The following is a 21,603-nucleotide window of genomic DNA, read 5'->3' as shown; positions in this document are numbered from 1 at the left end:
AGATCTGGATTTGCACTTTCACAAAAAGAAACTCGGCTCCAAAAAGAGTTGAATGCTGTGAGTGGCTGCCGCATTCTGCATTTGGAGGCCTCCGAAACCTCAGTATGCACATACCTAGTAGCAGGGTTACTACTCACCTTGCTATTTTTGCTGTTGATGTAACTCTCTTTTAAGCTGTTCTTCTTTTTTTTTTAACCCCTTATTCATGCCCATTAGTGAAGCTCTGCATTTTTACAATGGGTGCTGCTATCTTAAAGGGCCATAATAATTAAAAATAAAGAGAGAATGCAATTTTGACACAATTGAGGCTCAACTCTTTATTTAAACCCTTTAATCCTGCTCAGAAGATTCAGAGAACTGCAGTTCCCAATCAGAAACTACCAAGACATGACCTAGCTGTGCAGCTACCTCTGCTGATTGGGTGACTGTTAAGGCTGTGACACACAGCAAGCGTCGCATCGCTTCTGAAGATCAAACATTTCATCTCTGAGCGCTTAGCTACGCGACCTGACGCAGCAGAGTACACAAAGATGAAAAGCAGGACACACTGAGCGCGCACAGCCGCATCTACACGCTGCGCGCCACTCCGCTTGCAGTGTGTCACAGCCTTTAGTTTCTGCTCTGGACCAGTAGTTCTCACCTCAGTTGTGCAAGGTACATCTGCCAACATCACTTCTGTCAAAGGATATAAGAATATATGTGTTCTAAGATAGTGACAACCAGTATGAAGATGTCTTTACCAAGCAGCACCTGTACTGGGTTAAAATAGGGGAATGGTGCTGAAGACAGCTGCAAGCACAGTAGGAAAAAAGTATCATTGTGAGTAGTACCATACTACTGTAGTGTACCTAGCAGTTTAATGTCCCTTTAAATAAATTCTTAATGGGTGCAGTCAGTCAATAATAATTACTGTGAACCTAGTTATTTTATTTTTTTTAAAGATAACATTATTACACTTAACTAATATCCAGAAATCTTGGAAAGTGAGAACTCCTATCCTGCAGAATGATAGCCTTATAAGTCTGATTATTTTGCTAATGAACATGAGATCACAATGTATATAATAAATTATGTATAAAAATTATTCTTAAAGGGTCAATAAACACAATTTGTTTTCTTTCGTGATTCAGATAGAGCATGCAATTTTAAGCAACTTTCTAATTTACTCCTATTATCAATTTTTCTTCATTCTCTTGGTATGTTTATTTGAAAAGCAAGAATGTAAGTTTAGATGCCGGACCATTTTTGGTGAACAACCTGTGTTGTCCTTGCTGATTGGACAGCACCAATAAACAAGTGCTGTCCATGGTTCTGAACCAAACATTTGCTGGCTCCTTAGCTTAGATGCCTTCTTTTTCAAATAAAGATAGCAAGAGAAGAAAAATTGATAATAGAAGTAAATTAGAAAGTTGCTGAAAATTGCATGCTCTATCTGAATCATGAAAGAAAAAATGTGTGTTCAGTGTCCCTTTAAAGGGACAGTAAAGTCAAAATTAAACTTTCATGATTCAGATAGAGCATGCAATTTTAAACCACTTTACAATTTACTTCTGTTATCAAATTTGCTTTGCTCTTGATATTTTTTGTTAAGAGTAAATCGACGTAGGCTGATAGGAACTCAGGAGCGTGCACGTGTCTTTAGCAGTCTTTGAATAACATTGCTATAAACAAGGTTGCAAACACTGCTGCCAGATGGCTAGAATCATGTGCATGCTTCTGAGCTCACCAATGGTTACTCTTTTTAATAAAGAATACCAAGAGAACTAAGCAAAATTGATAACAGAAGTAAATTGAGAAAATGTTTAAAATGTCATACTCTATTAAGTCCTTTAAGGTTAATTTTTTACTTTACTGTCCCTTTAAGTAGGGAAGGCATCATATTTTTAATAATCAAATGTGTGTGTATGTATAATATAATACTGCTCCTGAACCTACCTAGGCATGCTTTTTAAACAAAGGATACTGAGAACAAAGCAAATTAGATAATAGAAGTCAATTGGAAAGCTGTTTAAAATAGTGTTCTCTATGTAAATCATAAACGTTTTGACTTTAATGTCCCTTTAATAAAAGTTTTAATTTTTACTTTTAAGAGACTTTTCAATTGACTTCTATTATCGATTTTCCTTTGTTCTCTTGGTATTTCTTGTTGAAAAGCCTATCAATGTAGGCTCCAGAGCAGCAATGCTCTAGTAGGAGCTAGCTGGTGATTGGTAGCTACACACACTCCCTTTTGTCATTGGCTCTCCCAGTAGTGCATTGCTGCTCTGGAGCTGATTTTAGCTGTGTGTTTAACCCCTTTGCACGGGCTAATCGCATAGTTATCTGCAAACAATAGTGCAGTAATGAAATCCCTTTAAGCATACACCCACAAATGATAATGTTCTATACATTTACCAATTAATATGTGTCTCCCTAGGAAGATGAGCCTAAACCTGAGGATTGTATACCTGATTTACCTGGTAATGAACATGCCAGAGATTTCCTGGCTCATGCTCCTACAAGAGGACTGTGGATGCCTTTAGGAAGAGAGGTTAAGGTTATGCAGTGTAAGTTTGCTTGTGTCATTATCACAATTCTTTTTTCTTTCCTTCTTTTTTTTCTTCACTGTCCATGTTTGAAGTTAAAAATATTAGCTCAAAATGTGTGTGTGTGTGTGTATATATATATATATATATATATATATATATATATATATATATCTATCTCTATAATCTCGCATGAAAAAATGTAAAGCTCGCACTTTGTATTGTGCATCCTGACCCAAGTACCCAGCAGCTTATTGCCCTTTTAAAGATGAACAGGATTTTGGAATTTTTATTACAAACAATTTGAAGTTTGGGAAACCATTCAGAAGTGCAGTAGGTAAGGCAAGTTAGATGCGTTGTTGTATAGGAGGAGGTATTAGCAGCAGAAAAAAAATAACGTTCTTCTGGCTCTTTAAAGTGAAGGTCAATTTTGATGAATTAGTGCCCTGTTTTTGATAATCCTATTAAAACCAAGGGCACTTTAATTCATAAAAATTGTCATTTCACTGTTTTCTTCAAAAACATACTTGTTAATCCTGGCAGACGCTCAAGCGATTCCCCTGGCCATCGGAAGCCTCTGCAGACGTCAGAAATGACGAATCCGGCTTCCTCCAATCATGGCTTCCCCCCGGGGGAATCTTGGCCTGATGCAACGCCGTGATTGGAGGAAGCCAGATTCGTCATTTTGCAAAGATGGCATGCGACTGGTGGAGGAAGTGCTGGAGCGCCTGCCAGGATTAAAAGGCAAGTTTTTGAAGAAAACAGTGAAATGTCAATTTTGATGAATTAAAGTGCCCTTGTTTTTAATAGGATTATTAAAAACCAGGCACTAATTCATCAACATTGACCTTCACTTTAATACAGTAGATGGTTATGCTAATTTTAAACACAATGTACAGGTCTGGAGACTGTAAATTATTTAGAAACTGTTCAAAGGAGGACTCCTGACTTTAAAATATTTAGCTTAGAGAGGGCAGAAGTGTGATATGATCAAAAACATATGTGTTAAAGGGATCTGTTGGCGCTCTACAAATACCTGATAATAATAATAAAAATAATAATTTGAAGCCCAAAAAATTTCTTTCATTATTCAGATAGAGCGTGTGATTTTTAAACAACTTTCAAATGTACTTCTATTATCAATTTTTCTTCATTCTTGTGGTATCCTTGGTTGAAAAGCAGGGACGCAAGCTTAGGAGACGGCCCATTTGTGTAGCACTATAAGGGCAACAGTTTTGCGAGAATGTTATCCATATGCTAGAACATTAGGTGGCAGCACTATTTACTGCCATGTTGTGTTCCAGATGCCTATCTAGGTATCTCTTCAACACAGAATATCATGGGAAAGAAGCATATTTGATAACAGGAATAAATTGCCAGGGCAGTTGGTTCAGGAGTAATTAACGTAAGCACTTCCTTACAGTAAGGGTGGTTCCTTCATGGAATAGAAACTCTAATAAATGTGGTAAGGCCAAAAACTGTAAGAGGATTTTAAGATTTCCTATTTTCTTTTCTTTCATTACTACAGTGTTCACTTATCATAACTTAAAACTAATTAATTTTACTATAGAAAGTTGAATAAATGTTGACATTGTTTAAAAAAAATAATGATTTTTATTTTTTTATGATTTATATATTAGTGAAATGAAATAAAATGGATTTAAAATTGAGATTTATTCATTATTACTAAAAATATTAATAGCACCATTACAAAATTATTTGACCGTACGTACGTGATACAGGTGGGGCAGCACATTAAAAGAAATTTTGAAATTTGTTAGAAAAAAAATCTATTGCTAAGTGCTATTGCATTGTCTTTTTATTATGCACTTTTGGTTATGCAATTCTAATGAATTTAATGGTCCTTTAACAAGGTGAGATTCTAACCCATGCTAGCTTTAACTCAAAATAATGAGTAAGGAATGAAACAGAAAAGCTTGATTTGAAAAGTAGAAAATACACAATTGAATTTGTTAGTAAATCTGATTTAGGTTAAATGGATATGTTAAAAAATATAATTCTCTAATGCAGGGCTTGACAAATTCTAAGAGCCAGTCCATAAATTTAGGAGACAGAAACTTTTGGGGGTTATATATTCTTTAGGATGGTTCTGCACTCTCAGCAACCAAAAGGGTGCAGGTAAAATTAATTTTATATAAATCTGTACTTGCTGGAATTTTTTTAAACACAATGATTTGTTTATGTGACATTTCAGGGACCAAGTCCCCTTCCACAGACTATATAGATACATACATTATATAATATCCCAATAAAGGTTGAATTTGCATTTCACAGCTGTGAAGCTTAGAAAGAATTCAGCCTAATTTTAAAGGCCTAATTTTAAGGCGACAGTGGCTACTTGGCATCTGGGTTTGTTGAGCCTTAGTCAAATGCGTTGGAGCACTTTATTATTGTACTATTGCTTTTAATATAACTATGCCTTTAAAATGATTAAACACATAACTAAAGGCCTAGGGCAGTAATGTGCTACTAAGATTTAGGTGAGCACATCTGGTGAGCCAATCACAAGAGGCCTATAAGTTTAACCGTCAATCAGCAGCTAGCTCCCAGTAGTGCATTTCTACTCCGGGGCCTACCTAGGTATGATTTTCAACAAAGGATACCATGAAAATAATGTAAATATTATAATAGAAGTACATTACAGTGTCTTGGTATTGTATGCTCTAACTGAAACATGATTTTTTTTTTTTTTTTTGTTTGTTTTTTATTCTTGAAGGAATATTTGGTCTCTTCCCCCCCCCCCCCAAGTTCAACATTTTACTCTCTTTACTGTTTTTATCAGCCTAGATAAAAAGCAAACAAACAAATACAGTTAACAAATGTAAAGATACATAGAAAAAAAATGAAGATGTTGGATTTATGGAATGTGTCAAGGTAAATATAAATGTTTAAATACAGTGCCTTTTTATATTAGGGTAGAATATTAATTGATTTAATTTGTTGTCCAATATGTCTCAACTTCAGTCATCAAGTACCCCTTACAGGCCAGATTTTCATGATATCTTAAAGGGACATTTTACTTACTGGAGTGTATTTAAAATAGCTCCTTAAATAGTTTTCTTTTCTAATTTTTAAACAGATTATTTGTCTATTGTATCCTCACCTATACTGAATATTTATGGTTACAAAAAACATGTAAACAAGAAGGTTTAGATAAAATAATGCTCCCAGTGAGGGGCTGTGACAGAGTTGTACTAAAATGTTAATTTTCGATTGTTCTCTCTAAGAGCCTGATGATAAAAAAAAACCAAAAAAAAAACTCGCCAGCGTGTAGAGAAATCACGTACAATCTTTGGGAGCTTTTTTGAACATTATAATGTAACTAGTGAGAAAGCCTGCCCAGAGGGCAGTCTATTGTGGTGACGGAACCACCCTGCCATTTTCGGAATCCACCTGGATGCAGGTTACGCTGCATCCAGGTTGATTCTTTCACCACCCTGTCATCCAGATGGATTCCGAAAAAGGCAGGGTGGTGATAAAATCCATACAGGTGGATTCTTTCACCACCCCTTTTGCTCTCTCTCCCCCTCTCTTTTGCTCTCCCTCTCCCCCCTCTCTTATGCTCTCCCCCCCTCTCTTATGCTCTCCCCCCCTCTCTTATGCTCTCCCCCCCTCTCTTATGCTCTCCCCCCCTCTCTTTTGCTCTCTCCCTCTCCCCCCTCTCTTTTTGCTCTCCCTCTCCCCCCTTCTCTTTTGCTCTCCCTCTCCCCCCTTCTCTTTTGCTCTCCCTCTCCCCCCTTCTCTTTTGCTCTCCCTCTCCCCCCATCTCTTTTGCTCTCCCTCTCCCCCCTTCTCTTTTGCTCTCCCCCTTTCTCTTTTGCTCTCCCTCTCCCCCCTTCTCTTTTGCTCCCCCTCTCCCCCCTTCTCTTTTGCTCCCCCTCTCCCCCCTTCTCTTTTGCTCTCCCTCTCCCCCCTTCTCTTTTGCTCTCCCTCTCCCCCCTTCTCTTTTGCTCTCCCTCTCCCCCCTTCTCTTTTGCTCTCCCTCTCCCCCCTTCTCTTTTGCTCTCCCTCTCCCCCCTTCTCTTTTGCTCTCCCTCTCCCCCCTTCTCTTTTGCTCTCCCTCTCCCCCCTTCTCTTTTGCTCTCCCTCTCCCCCCTTCTCTTTTGCTCTCCCTCTCCCCCCTTCTCTTTTGCTCTCCCTCTCCCCCCTTCTCTTTTGCTCTCCCTCTCCCCCCTTCTCTTTTGCTCTCCCTCTCCCCCCTTCTCTTTTGCTCTCCCTCTCCCCCCTTCTCTTTTGCTCTCCCTCTCCCCCCTTCTCTTTTGCTCTCCCTCTCCCCCCTTCTCTTTTGCTCTCCCTCTCCCCCCTTCTCTTTTGCTCTCCCTCTCCCCCCTTCTCTTTTGCTCTCCCTCTCCCCCCTTCTCTTTTGCTCTCCCTCTCCCCCCTTCTCTTTTGCTCTCCCTCTCCCCCCTTCTCTTTTGCTCTCCCTCTCCCCCCTTCTCTTTTGCTCTCCCTCTCCCCCCTTCTCTTTTGCTCTCCCTCTCCCCCCTTCTCTTTTGCTCTCCCTCTCCCCCCTTCTCTTTTGCTCTCCCTCTCCCCCCTTCTCTTTTGCTCTCCCTCTCCCCCCTTCTCTTTTGCTCTCCCTCTCCCCCCTTCTCTTTTGCTCTCCCTCTCCCCCCTTCTCTTTTGCTCTCCCTCTCCCCCCTTCTCTTTTGCTCTCCCTCTCCCCCCTTCTCTTTTGCTCTCCCTCTCCCCCCTTCTCTTTTGCTCTCCCTCTCCCCCCTTCTCTTTTGCTCTCCCTCTCCCCCCTTCTCTTTTGCTCTCCCTCTCCCCCCTTCTCTTTTGCTCTCTCTCTCTCTCTCCCTCTCTCCCCCCCTCTCCCCCTCTCTCCCTCTCCCTCCGCCGCTGGCACCAGCAGAAGATCGTTACCGACAGTGACACACACAGTGTCACCGTCTGTAACGATCAGGCATCTGGCCTCATATGGAGGCAGAGCACCGATCGCGTGCCGGCTCCATATGCGGCAGATGCCTGAAGCTTCAGAAGCTCCAGGTCTCAGCTGTTATATTACACCTGAGAGTTGGAGCTCCTGAAGCTGTCTCGTCGCTGCGAGGTGGCTGCGTGTGCGTCCCACATTCCTTTGAGGATTCGTGCGCAACTGCCGACGGTGACAGCTCTCAAGCTAAAATTTGCCTTTCTAAAATTCGTTGATGGACCACACAGTAGTGAAGAGATTCCTTAGATAATCTCGCTGGACCAGTTTTAGATTAGTGGATGGCCTTTGAGTAAACCCTAATGAAGAAGATAAGGAGGACTTTGTTCAAATAGTCAGATAAGATAATGAGGTATTCTCTCCTTACATAATCAGCACATTGTATTGGGTTGTGGTTTCAGTTATCAGAAACTATACCTAAATTAATAATTTCTCATACATTTAAACTTTGCAACCGGTATAACAAGTAATTGGATACACATTAAAATAATGATAAATCCTTGTGTTTTTGAAATGCTAGGATTTAACAGTGTTGCAAATAAAGGGGACTTTCAGTCATGAAAAATAAAACACTTCATGCTGAAAATTCCTTAATTTGCCCGCAGAGTATGTCGCACTGAACGCTTTAGGCGTCCCACGGCAAAACACTATTTTTTTCAATCAGGTAACGTTTCTATTAGCCATTCAGCCCAGTTGGCATTATGCTGTATGGCTAGCACTCTATTGGCTAACATCTCATTGACAAAATAGCCTTCTGCTGTGGGAGGCCTTAGACGCTCAGCACAGTATACGCTGCAGGCAAATAAAGGAACTTTCAGCATGAAGTATTTATTTGTAACACTGGTAAATCCTAGCGTTTCATGAACCCTAGGATTTACCATCACTTTAAGGAGCACCCACCCAGTATACTGTCCTTTTAACTTCAGCACAGGTGACACTTAGCTTCAACACAGGTGAATCAGCTGATTAGTAACCATGGTTACTAACCGGCTCTCACCCATCAGCGGATAATTTCACCTATGCTCTAGTGAAAGGGACATGAAACTCAAATGTTTTCTTTCATGATTCAGACAGAACATGGGATTTTAAACAAATTTCCGATTTTGCTTTCATTATCTAAATTGCTTCATACTCTTGGTATCCTTAGTTGAAAAGCATATCTAGGTAGGCTCAGGAGCAGCAATGCATTACTGGGAAGTAGATGCTGATTGGTAGCTGCACAAAAATGCCTCTTATTAATACAGTGCTTACATATGTAACTAGCGTATGTGTTTACGTGTTACGTTTCTCATCTTTGGTATCTTAATTACTAATGTTTGTTGTCTTTGATCATTTTAAAGGCTGGAGGTGCAAACAGTATGGACACAGAACTGGGGACAGGGAATGCCCTTACTTTATAAAAGGCAATCAGAAGATTGAGCAGTTCAGAGTGGTAAGAAATGAATACTCCGCAGATTCACTCTGTCATTTAAAGGACATTGAAATTAAAAGATCTTGTATCATGCGTATGGAAGAGCAGCAGTTAAAGGGACACTGAACCCAAATTTTTTCTTTTGTGATTCAGATAGAGCATGCAATTTTAAGCAACTTTCTAATTTACTCCTATTATCAATTTTTCTTCGTTCTCTTGCTTTCTTTATTTGAAAAAGAAGGCATCTAAGCTAAGGAGCCAGCAAATGTTTGGTTCAGGACCATGGACAGCACTTGTTTATTGGTGCTGTTCAATCAGCAAGGACAACCCAGGTTGTTCACCAAAAATGAGCCGGCATCTAAACTTACATTCTTGCTTTTCGAATAAAGATAGCAAGAGAATGATGAAAATTGATAATAGGAGTAAATTAGAAAGTTGCTTAAAATTGCATGCTCTATATGAATCACAAAAGAAAAAATTTGGGTTCAGTGTCCCTTTAAATATGATAAAATACTTCTCACTTGTTTTATTGAAACATATACAAAGTGCACGTGCATGCACAGCTCTTAACTTGGCACTTTATGCTTACTGGCTGATAAAGACAGCTCCCACATCTCTAGTGGTGCACATGGACACATCTCCATCATCATTAAAATTCAGTCTAGTTTTATGCAGGATAGGAAGAAGAAAAATTGTAATACATTCTCATTTGGATGCAACAAAGAAAAAAATGTCTCTTTAAAAAAGCATTGCATTCTTTAAAATTGTTGTATAAAATGCTAAATAATGTGTAGTAAATATAGCCAAAGCTCTGGAAGTTCTGCTTATCAACTAGTGAGAAACCAGTCTTAAAGGGACAATAAACACCTTGTGATTTTTATATAAAATGTTTAGTTATGCATAATGAAACAACTTTGCAATATGCTTCCGTTATTTTTTTTGCCCCATTTTCATATAATTGAGGCATTTTGTTAACACCTTTTACATAATAAAACATTTAAAGGGACATAAATATACAAAAACAAACTGCTCTTATTTATTATTTATTACAGTTTTGCTTGAAAATAACTGTGTGTTTAACCCATGCAAATGGATGTTCCAGAAAAGCAATGTACTATTGGTACCTAGCTGAACACACCTGGTGAGCCAATGACAAGAGACGTGTGTGTTGCCAACAATTGCCAGCTAGCTCCCAGTAGTTCACTGCTCTTCCTAAGCCTACCTAGGTATGCTTTTCAACTAAAGAAACCAAGAGAATTACCTAAAATTGATCATACATGGTAACACCGTATAACATTGCTACATTGTTTGAAGACACGTACGCAGTCCTAAAACTACCAATGTTTATTCTTAAATAATACAAAGAGAACAAAGTAAATAAAAAAAATAGAACTAAATTATTTCTTTTAAATTGCATTTTATTTCAATAAATTTTAATTTGGACTTTCCTGTCCTTTTAAGCAATTAACCATTAGCTCAATTTTTTTAGCATCTCATTATTCTTTTCCTCCCTATTGGCTCAACTATAAATGATGTTGTAATTTATATTACATAGTAATTAGACTGTAAAAGCAATGTCATGTCTCCACAGGCTCATGAAGACCCAATGTATGGCTTAATAAAACAAAAAGAGCACCAGGAAAAGGAAATGAGGTAAATAATATCTGGTACATTTTCTATTATGTAGTTAACACAACAGCAAATGTAGTGCACTTTGTATTGAATGCGGTGCTCTGTAGGAAAAGGAGGATCAAGCTGCTTTCTTTTTGTATTGAGGCAAACTAAATAATGTGCTGGTACTGGATCAGAGGTTATAGGAGGTGGGAACAGCAGGGGAGAGCATTCTGCTCAGGTAGGGCGGGAGCTTCCCAGAAAAGCTCTTAAACACAAGGCAGGAAAGATGGAGGGTGCGTCTGGATTCCAGCGACAGACAGTTTAGTTCTTTTAGCATGTCACAATGGTGGGTCCTGTAGTTACATTTTAGCACGAAGTGGCAGAATGAGTTATACAATGTATTAAGTTTATTAAGTTGAGTTTGCGGTGCAGGTGCATATACTACGTCCCCATAATCCATGATTGGCATCAGCATTTGTACAATCTTTTCCTTTACTGTAGGGCTGAGACATGATTTGTTTCTGTACAGGGCACCTAGTTTTGGATAGAGTTTAGATGCAAGTTTTTCTATGTGGAGGCCAAAAGATAGATTGGGGTCTAACAATATACCCAAGTATTCCAAAGAGTGGACTGCAGTCGTTTAACATTTATTGGCATATTAACAGCTGTTGATGAGCCACTTTCAATGTATATGCAGTCACAATTAACTTTTTTCATTGTTTAGCGACAGCACTTTTTCATTATATTTTTGGTCACCAATTGTCCTATACTTTATATGTGCCATACCTGTTTGTTTTTAAAAAAAATCATAATCCAAATTCTTAATAGTTAACACGAGGAAGTCACAGATACAAATTGTACCTACTGGGTCAATTAAAGTTAAAGGGACACAAAACTAAAAAATTTTTCTTTCATGATTCAGATAGAAAATACAATTTTAAACAGCTTTCCGATTTACTTCTGTTATCTGATTTGCTTCATTTTCTGGGTATCCTTTGTTAAAGAAGCACCAATGTACTACTGTGAGCTACCTGAATGCACTGGGTTAGCCAATAAGTTTACTTAGGTATCCTTTTCTTTTTAAAGACACAATGAGTCCACGGATCATCATCCTTACTTGTGGGATTACACCTCCTGGTCAACAGGAGGAGGCAAAGAGCACCACAGCAGAGCTGCTATATATAGCTCCTCCCACCCCAGTCATTCTCTTTGCCTACGTTAGTGATAGGAAGAGGTAAAGTGAGGTGTTAGTTTTAGATTCTTCAATCAAGAGTTTGTTATTTTAAAGTAGTGCCAGAGAGTGCTACTTTGTTCTGAGGTGTAGCCTGGTTCCATTCAGTCTCTACAGTAGAGCTTTGGTGGCTTTAGAGCAATGGGAACTTGTGGGACATAATTCTCACTGCGCCTCCCATATTTGTGCTGCCCTATCTCCTTCAGTCTGAGGTACTTCTTGACTCAGCATGTATTTATTTCTTGGGCCAATGTGAGGGGGAGGACCTCTCAAGCTTGGGACTGCCTTCCTGCCAGGCAGTGTTTAAGGTAAGTGCTGCCTTTTTTCCTGGGACCTAAGGAGACTCAGTATGTTTGGTATAAACAGCACTATGGAACATAAGTGTTTAATGGTTAAAGCCTTGTTTATGTTGGGACTCGTTTTAACTTTCAATTGAAGGTTTTTTTTGAGGCAGTGAGATATATTGCAGGCACTCTGGCTGGAGATAGGTTGCTTTTTTTGTTGAGGAAGACTACGGTGGTTTCACTATAGTTTTTTTCACGGAGAGACATTGATCTTTAGGAATGCCCACGATGGGCGGGACTTCCGTTTTTTGTGCGCCTTTCTGTAAGAGCGCACTTTTCTCTGGTATTTTAACTTTGTTATTGAGCTGGACAAGTTGCTTATCTGCTCTAGAGTGGCATGCAGTATATTTTCATGTGTTTCTAGTGCAGATGAGTTAGAATTGTTTCCGGACTTTTCCTGGCAGTGTGACTGTTAACGGATCAATAGCAGAGGGATCCGGTGTCATTTATCACGGTAGGAGCACCTCAGCAGGCTGCTGAGGTGTATTTCATTAGTCATTTTTCTTAAATATTGGGCTTAGGAATAGATTCTCAAATCTGACAAAAAATAGTGAAATCGTTTGTATTTAAAGGGGCAGTAACTTTTTTTATAATTATCATTGCTTGATATTTATTATTTTTTCTATTTGTTATTTGAAGATTTGTGACAAAAGATGGAACAAGATGGTGTACAATATGTTACATGTGCTTTGTGTCTTGATGCAAATGTGGAACCACCAATCCCTTTCTGTTCTACATGTGTTGAAAGGACTGTAAGTTTTAGGGATAAGATTTTTTTCTGAGCCAATCTCCTCTCAGGCAGATGTTGTCCAAGAGTCTTCTGATGAGGGTCAATTTATGCCACAACTTTCTCCCCAAGCGTCCCAAAAATTAACGCCCCCACCAGCAGTGCCCTGCACTTCTGCGCTAGTACCTGCTGCAGTTACTTTAAAAGACATATGGTTATGTCTTCCACAATTTCTGATGCGTTGTCTGCTTTTCCTATGCTTCAAGGCAAGCGCAAGAGGAAAGACAAGCATGTTATCAGTGAGGTTTCTGATGCCATGGTGGCTGTCTCAGAGGTACCCTCTCAGGGAACTGAGATGGAGGGTATAGAGGTTTTATCAGATGGCGAGATTTCAGATTCAGAACGGTTGACTAATTCAGATGTTGTCTCTTTCCGATTTAAACTAGAACACCTCCGTCTGTTACTCAGGGAGGTGTTGGTTACCTTAGACGACTGTGATTCTACTGTAGTAGTCGCTCCTGTAAAGGCGAGTAAATTGGACAAATATTTCGAAGTTCCAACTTTCTCAGATGTTTTTCCAGTTCCTAAGCGAGCTTCTGAGATTGTTTCTAAGGAATGGGAGAGACCAGGTATTCCCTTCTCTCCGTCTCCTATTTTCAGAAAGATGTTTCCTATAGCTGACACTATCAAGGAAACTTGGCAAACGGCTCCTAAGGTAGAAGGGGCTATCTCCACCTTAGCTAAGTGAACTACTATTCCTATTCAGGGTAGTTGTGATTTTAAAGACCCCATCGACAAGAAGTTGGAGGGTCTACTTAAAAAGATTTATGTTTACCAGGGTCTGCTGTTGCAGCCGGCTGCGTGCATTGCTACGGTCACTAGTGCGGCAGCTTATTGGTTTGATGCTCTGTCTGAGTCTCTTTAGTCAGAGACTTCTTTGGAGGAGATCCAAGACAGGATTAAAGCACTGAAATTAGCCAATGCTTTTATTACGGATGCTTCTCTGCAAATTACTAAATAAGCAGCTAAGAGTTCGGGGGTTCTCTATCCTAGCCCGCAGAGCTTTATGGTTAAAACCTTGGTCTGCGGACGTTTCATCTAAGTCTAAACTTCTAGCTATCCCTTACAAGGGAAAGACCTTGTTTGGACCTGGCTTGAAGGAAATTATTTCTGACATCACTGGAGGTAAGGGTCACCTCCTTCCTCAAGATAAGAGGAATAAACTAAAAGGAAGACAAAATCATTTCTTCTATAAGGTACAACAAGTCCACGGATTCATCCTTTACTTGTGGGATATTATCCTCCTGCTAACAGGAAGTGGCAAAGAGCACCACAGCAGAGCTGTCTATATAACTCCTCCCTTAGCTCCACCCCCCAGTCATTCTCTTTGCCTACTCTAAGTACTAGGAAGGGTAAAGTGAAAGAGGTGATAAAATATTCGTTTTTAATTTCTTCAAGCAAGAGTTTTTTGTTTTAAATGGTACCGGTGTGTACTATTTACTCTCAGGCAGCAGATGGATGAAGACTTCTGCCTGGAGGATGATGATCTTAGCATTTGTAACTAAGATCCAGTCCTGTTCCCACAGAGGCTGAGGGGTACAAGAAACCTTCAGTGTGAGGAACGTTTTCATGCTATATAGCAGTGAGGTATGTTCAGTCATTTTTTCTGTAGAGACTGTGTATTTCAGAAAGGCTGACAGTATCCCCATGAGGGTAAGGGTAAGCAGTAGGGTTGCACCGATACCATTTTTTTTAAGACCGAGTACAAGTACCGATACTTGTTTTCAAATACTCGCCGATACCAATTACCGATACTTTTTTTTAATGTCATGTGACAGTTTACCAAGCACAATACAGACAAATTATTTAAGAATCCTTCTTTATAATTATGAAGGACTGTAGCTCAAAAGACATTATAAAATAATAAAACAGGTTTTATTTGTCACAAAGTTCACAGAACATGTTTAGAAATAAAAATATTACAATAAAATATATTAACAACAACAATAAATAACAAAGATAAAATTGCAACCAACCAAAAGTGTCATACAGTAAAAAAATAGAACAGAATACTGTTTAATCATGGTGAATAACACTATGGGCTAGATTACATTTGACTGGTAAGCTTTACCAATGCTCTCATTACTTGTCCTACTCCATTAAAGGCTATGGAGTTGGAAATGTGAACAGAGCATTGGTAAAGCTTACCAATCAAATGTAATCTAAATCTAGTCCTATAATTGCAGGATGAGTGTTCATTGGGATTAACTTAATTTTTCCTATGAGTACTCTTCCTGCAATTATATAAGCTAAGATGTTCCTCAGAGTACAGTATGTTTTGAACATAATTGTGCAAGATGAGAACTAGCAGTATAAAAGGCAATCTAGCAATTAGAATAATTTTTCAAAAGTTAGTGGCATGTTCTTTTTAAGGAACAGAACAGAAGCATCTCTGCATGTTCAGCTATAAGTCTGTTTTTGCTATCAGTAAGGAGGTTCTACTTTCCACACTACTGTATGGGGCAGAAAGATATTTTTGGGCCATTTTAGCCAGAGCTGGAAATCTCAGTTTATTAGCTGCCCAGTACTTCAGGGGTTTATCTGAACGCAGTACAGCGATCTCACCTACAATAATACAAATAAGAGCAATTTGTATTGGCAGAACAGTAGTAAACACTTTTTAGTTTAGTCTCCACTCCAGCTTTAAATGAAATGTGAACATGCTGTTTGAAAAAAACACCACAAGATAGCATATGGGTAATAAGTGGAGGTATCGGTTTAAGTATCGGTGCATTTGCACGAGTACAAGTACTCATGCAAGTACTTGGTATTGGTACCGATACCGATACTAGTATCGGTATCGGTGCAACCCTAGTAAGCAGTAATCCTAAGAGCTATAGAAAGGCATTACTAAGCTTGCATAAGGGGCTAATTACAAAAATGGTTGACACTGAGTTTTGAATGTTTGTGGGCAAACATTTTATGAACTGGGAATGCTGTTAACGTTTTGTGGGTTATAACGTTTTTTGGGAAACTTTATTGAGGGTACACTTGGCTTATTTTTTGGGTCTCAGAACCCACATGGCTACTTTAAAACCGCTCTGGTGCGGTTCTTTGAGGCTGTAGAGACAGCCTCAGATGCGCAGTTGTTTTCACGCAGCAAGCACCAACTCCTGAGGGCCCTTGTGAATGTTTTGGGCCAAATCGAAGCTTTAACCCCATATTTACTATCCCTGAGGGCAGGTAGGCGCCATAGCAGGACTGTGGCAAGGTGCTGGGGGTGTTTTTTTTCCGGATTTAGGCCTAATTTCAATCAGGTTTGTACATTTAGGGGTTAAATGTTAAATTTCCTTGTGGGGCAAACTTAAATACACATATTGAGTCTGCTTGCAAAAATTTGAAATATTTGGTGCATTTTAAAGCAGTTTTGCAGAACGTGTATGCTTTTTTTCTCTTAAAGGCGCAGTACCGTTTTTTAAGATTGTTATTTTCTTCACTAAATAAAGTGTTTTCATGCTTGTTTGTAGTCATTACTAGCCTGTTCAACATGTCTGACATTGAAGAAAGTCATTGTTCAATATGTTTAGAAGCCATTGTGGAACCCCCACTTAGAATGTGTCCCTCATGCACTGAAAGGTCAATAAATTGCAAAGAACATATTTTAGCTACTAAAAGTATGTTGCAGGATGATTCTCAGTCAGAAGGGAATCAGGTTATGCCATGTAATTCACCCCAAGTGTCACAACCATTAACGCCAGCACAAGCGACACCAAGTACTTCTAGTGCGTCTAATTCTTTCACCCTGCAAGATATGGCCGCAGTTATGAATACTACCCTCACAGAGGTTTTATCTAAGCTGCCTGGGTTGCAGGGAAAGCGCAGTAGGTCTGGTGTGAGAACAAATGCTGAGCCCTCTGACGCTTTATTAGCCATATCCGATGTACCCTCACAATGTTCTGAGTTGGGGTTAGGGATTTGCTGTCTGAGGGAGAGATTTCTGATTCAGGAAAGATGTTCACTCAGACAGACTCGGGTATGACGGCTAATAAATTTAAACTAGAACACCTCCGCTTATTGCTCAGGGAGGTTTTAGCGACTCTGGATGATTGTGACCCTATTGTAGTTCCAGAGAAATTGTGTAAAATGGAAAGATTTCGAGAGGTTCCTACCTACACTGATGTTTTTCCGGTCCCTAAGAGGATTTCGGACATTGTTACTAAAGTGAAGGTAAAGTATTTAATAGCTGAATACACTAACGAATAAGTCATTATTTAAATAAGGTAATCGCTAACTTTTATTCCACAATTTGTTTTATATTATTGAAATAAAAGATGTTTCTAATTCCCTACCGTTACGATCTTAACTCCTCCCAACTTCTATTTCCTTATCTCCTATTCAGTGACTTGTAGAGCGTGTATACAGAGCGCGTTCACGATTAACAGTTGAACTGCGCATGCGCAAATTGGCGATTACTGTCAGTAATGCGCATGCGTTAATTGGCTACTCCTCTTTTCTATTAATAAAACAAATATGCGGGACCGCGCTTGGATTGAAAGATCAAGAAAAAAAATTTGGCATATGTGCAGATCATCCGTTCGGCGGATGATGTAGATTGACGACCACCTAACGGCCAGCTTTTCAATAGGCTCCAATAAAAACGTGACCAACAATGAAAAAAAAAATACATCAATGGGTTGAATTTGCGGACCTAAAAAAAGTAAGTAAAAACGGAAAAAAATGAGTTTAGAGTCACAATTAAAAAAAATTGATCAATGAAACTCCTATTCATTTTTGGGAACAAATAAGGTTACACTTTTATATCAAGGTAACTTTACCTTCACTTAAGTAGTGGGATAGACCAGGTATTCCGTTCGCTCCCCCTCCTACTTTTAAGAAAATGTTTCCCATATCAGACACCATGCGGGACTCGTGGCAGACGGTCCGTAAGGTGGAGGGAGCTATTTCTACCCTGGCTAAGCGTACAACTTTACCTATTGAGGACAGTTGTACTTTCAAAGATCCTATGGATAAAAAATTAGAGGGTCTCCTAAAGAAAATATTTGTTCATCAGGGTTTTCTTCTCCAACCTATAGCATGCATTGTTCATGTAACTACTGCAGCTGCCTTTTGGTTCGAAGCTCTGGAGGAGGCTCTTCAGGTTGAGACCCCATTAGATGATATTCTGGATAGAATTAGGGCTCTCAAGCTAGCTAATTCTTTCATTACAGATGCCTATTTTCAAATGGCTAAATTAGCGGCAAAGAATTCATGTTTTGCCATTTTAGCGCGTAGAGCGTTATGGCTTAAGTCCTGGTCTGCTGATGTGTCATCAAAATCTAAGCTTTTAGCCATCCCTTTCAAGGGTAAGACCCTATTCGGGCCTGAACTGAAAGAGATCATTTCAGACATCACTGGAGGGAAAGGCCATGCCCTTCCTCAGGATAAGACAAATAAGATGAGGACCAAACAAAATGATTTTCGTTCCTTTCGAAACTTCAAAGGTGGTCCCTCTACCTCTTCCCCTGCTGCAAAGCAAGAGGGGAATTTTGCTCAATCCAAGTCAGTCTGGAGACCTAACCAGACTTGGAACAAGGGTAAACAGGCCAAGAAGCCGCTGCTGCCACCAAGACAGCATGAAGGGGTAGCCCCCGAACCGGGACCGGATCTAGTAGGGGGCAGACTTTCTCTCTTTGCTCAGGCTTGGGCAAGAGACGTTCAGGACTCCTGGGCTTTAGAAATCGTAACCCAGGGGTGTCTTCTAGATTTCAAAGATTGTCCTCCAAGGGGGAGATTCCATCTTTCTCAATTGTCTGTAAACCAGACAAAAAGAGAGGCGTTCTTACGCTGTGTAGAAGACCTATATACCATGGGAGTGATCTGCCCAGTTCCTAAAACAAAACAGGGGCAGGGGTTCTACTCCAATCTGTTTGTGGTTCCCAAAAAAGAGGGCACCTTCAGACCAATTTTAGATCTCAAGATCCTAAACAATTCCTCAGAGTCCCATCCTTCAAGATGGAGACCATTCGGACTATTTTACCAATGATCCAGGAGGGTCAATATATGACTGTGTATCTACACATCCCTATCCACAAAGATCACCAGTTCCTCAGGTTCACCTTTCTGGACAGGCATTACCAGTTTTTGGCTCTTCCCTTCGGGTTGGCCACAGCTCCCAGAATTTTCACAAGAGTTCCATTCCTGGGAACTCTGATAGATTCGGTGGACATGAAAATTTTTCTGACGGAGGTCAGGAAATCAAAGATTTTAAACATCTGCCGAGCTCTTCATTCCATTCCTTGGCCGTCAGTGGCTCAGTGTATGGAGGTAATCGGACTAATGGTAGCGGCAATGGACATAGTTCCGTTTGCTCGCTTGCATCTCGGACCACTGCAACTATGCATGCTCAAACAGTGGAATGGGGATTATGCAGATTTATCTCCTCAGATAAATCTGGATCAAGAGACCAGAGACTCTCTTCTTTGGTGGTTGTCACAGGATCATCTGTCAGGGAATGTGTTTCCGCAGGCCAGCATGGGTCATAGTGATGACGGACGCCAGCCTATTAGGCTGGGGTGCAGTCTGGAATTCCCTGAAAGCACAGGGTTTGTGGACTCAGGAGGTGGCTCTCCTCCCGATAAATATTCTAGAACTGAGAGCGATATTCAACGAGCTTCTGGCGTGAGATTCATAAGATTCCAGTCGGACAATGTCACGACTGTAGCATATATCAATCATCAGGGGGGAACAAAGAGTTCTCTAGCGATGATAGAGGTTACCAAAATAATTCGATGGGCAGAGACTCACTCTTGCCATCTATCAGCAATTTATATCCCAGGAGTGGAGAACTGGGAAGCAGATTTTCTAAGTCGTCAGACTTTTCATCCGGGGGAGTGGGAACTCCATCTAGAGGTGTTTGCACAATTGATTCAGCAATGGGGCACACCAGAATTGGATCTGATGGCGTCTCGTCAGAACGCCAAACTTCCTTGTTACGGGTCCAGGTCAAGGGATCCTCAGGCAGTACTGATAGATGCTCTAGCAGTACCCTGGTCGTTCAACCTGGCTTATGTGTTTCCACCATTTCTTCTCCTTCCTCGTTTGATTGCCAGAATCAAACAGGAGAGAGCTTTGGTGATTTTGATAGCACCTGCGTGGCCACACAGGACTTGGTATGCAGACCTGGTGGACATGTCATCTCTTCCACCATGGACTCTGCCACTGAGACAGGACCTTCTGATTCAAGGTCCGTTCCAGCATCCAAATCTAGTTTCTCTGCGGCTGACTGCTTGGAGATTGAACGCTTGATTTTATCCAAGCGGGGTTTCTCTGAGTCGTCATAGATACCTTGATTGAGGCTCGAAAACCTGTCACTGGGAAAATTTATCATAAGATATGGCGTAAATATCTTTATTGGTGCGAATCCAAAGGCTACTCATGGAGTTAGATCAGGATTCCGTCCTTTCTCCAAGAATGATTGGAGAAGGGGCTATCAGCTAGTTCCTTAAAGGGACACATATCTGCCTTATCAATTCTACTGCACAAGCGTCTGGCAGATGTTCCAGACGTTCAGTCGTTCTGTCAGGCTTTAGTTAGAATCAAGCCTGTGTTTAAACCTGTTGCTCCGCCATGGAGTTTGAATTTAGTTCTTAAAATTCTTCAAGGGGTTCCGTTTGAACCTATGCATTCCAAAGATATTAAGCTTCTGTTACAGAAGCATTAGTTATTTTGTTGTGAAGAGCTTATTTCCCAGCAGCAATGCCTGAACCAGCAAGCCAGCGCCTAAGAAGGGCTCCAAGAAAACTGTAACAAGTTTCATTTCATAAAGAGTTAACTCTTTTTTTTTTCAGCTTTTAGAAACTATTGTCTAATCACCTCTGGAGCCAGACTGCTAATTGATAAGATGAACTTGTAAACTTGTTATCTTAAGTACTGTAATCCTATTGTGGCCTGTCAAAGGACAGTGCTCTCTATCTAAATGTGTGATGGGGGATTTTGTGCTTCCCCCCCTCTCCCCCTGGGAGTGCCCTGTGTGCATGTAACCTTAATAAAAAGCAGGCTGGGCATCCCAGTCCTGAGTTCTTGTTTGACCCTCAATCGCAGCGTTGACTCGTTTTTGTGGGCAGAAGGGTATCCTAGCTGTACTGCAGCTAAGGGAGATTATTCTATATTTGCGAGACTCATATAGAATACTATGGAAAGCAGCTTCTCCCCTCTTTAGCAATAGGGATCCAGGCTACTAAGCGGTCCATCTCTCAGCGAGACTAAGGGTAACCGTAACATTTGGCGGCAGCGGCGGGATTTTCCTGGATTTCCTAGGAGAGGTACAGAACGGATGGAGAGCGCTTACGAAAAATTGAAGCGTACAACCCTAAAGGATTTACTTGAAAGCAGAGGGGGGTACGCCAGCAACCGGCCGAGGAGAGAGCTGATCGCAGAATTGACCGAACTGGATCAGAGCTTCACAATGGCGGAAACACCGACCACGATTAGTGACGAAAAAACCAGGATTGTTCGGGAAAGGCTCTCATTATACGGGCCGAACCCCTCCATGGAATTGGTACAGCAGTTGATGGCGGAGGCGGACGAGGATATACGAGAGACTCGAGCCCACGAACTCAACCTAGCGAACGCACACCGCAATGCTGAAGCCCCGCAGGTAATCATCCCTGTCGAAAATGCTGGGAGGCCCAAGATACCCTATGCGGCATTTCGACCCTTCCTAGAGAGCGAGACAGGGATTGATGAATATTTGGCGGACTTCGAAAGGCAATGTGCCCTGCACCAGATTCCCAACAGAGAG

At 40.5% G+C, this 21,603-nt stretch overlaps 1 protein-coding gene across 2 annotated transcripts in view; it reads left to right on the top strand.

Moving 5' to 3' along the window:
* The window catches only part of RP9 (RP9 pre-mRNA splicing factor), a 74,010-nt gene that overhangs the window by 9,689 nt on the left and 42,718 nt on the right, over nucleotides 1–21,603 (top strand). For both annotated transcript variants that reach the window (XM_053714427.1, XM_053714426.1), the window contains exons 4-6: nucleotides 2,417–2,546; nucleotides 8,817–8,908; nucleotides 10,479–10,540. In XM_053714427.1, coding sequence (XP_053570402.1) covers nucleotides 2,417–2,546; nucleotides 8,817–8,908; nucleotides 10,479–10,540 — 284 coding nt within the window. The remainder of the gene's footprint in view (nucleotides 1–2,416; nucleotides 2,547–8,816; nucleotides 8,909–10,478; nucleotides 10,541–21,603) is intronic.

Source organism: Bombina bombina, chromosome 5, assembly GCF_027579735.1.
Source record: "Bombina bombina isolate aBomBom1 chromosome 5, aBomBom1.pri, whole genome shotgun sequence".
NCBI classification, from domain to species: Eukaryota; Metazoa; Chordata; class Amphibia; order Anura; family Bombinatoridae; genus Bombina; species Bombina bombina.
The sequence above is the reverse complement of the archived record's forward strand: the minus strand, read 5'-3'. Positions and strand labels throughout refer to the sequence as shown.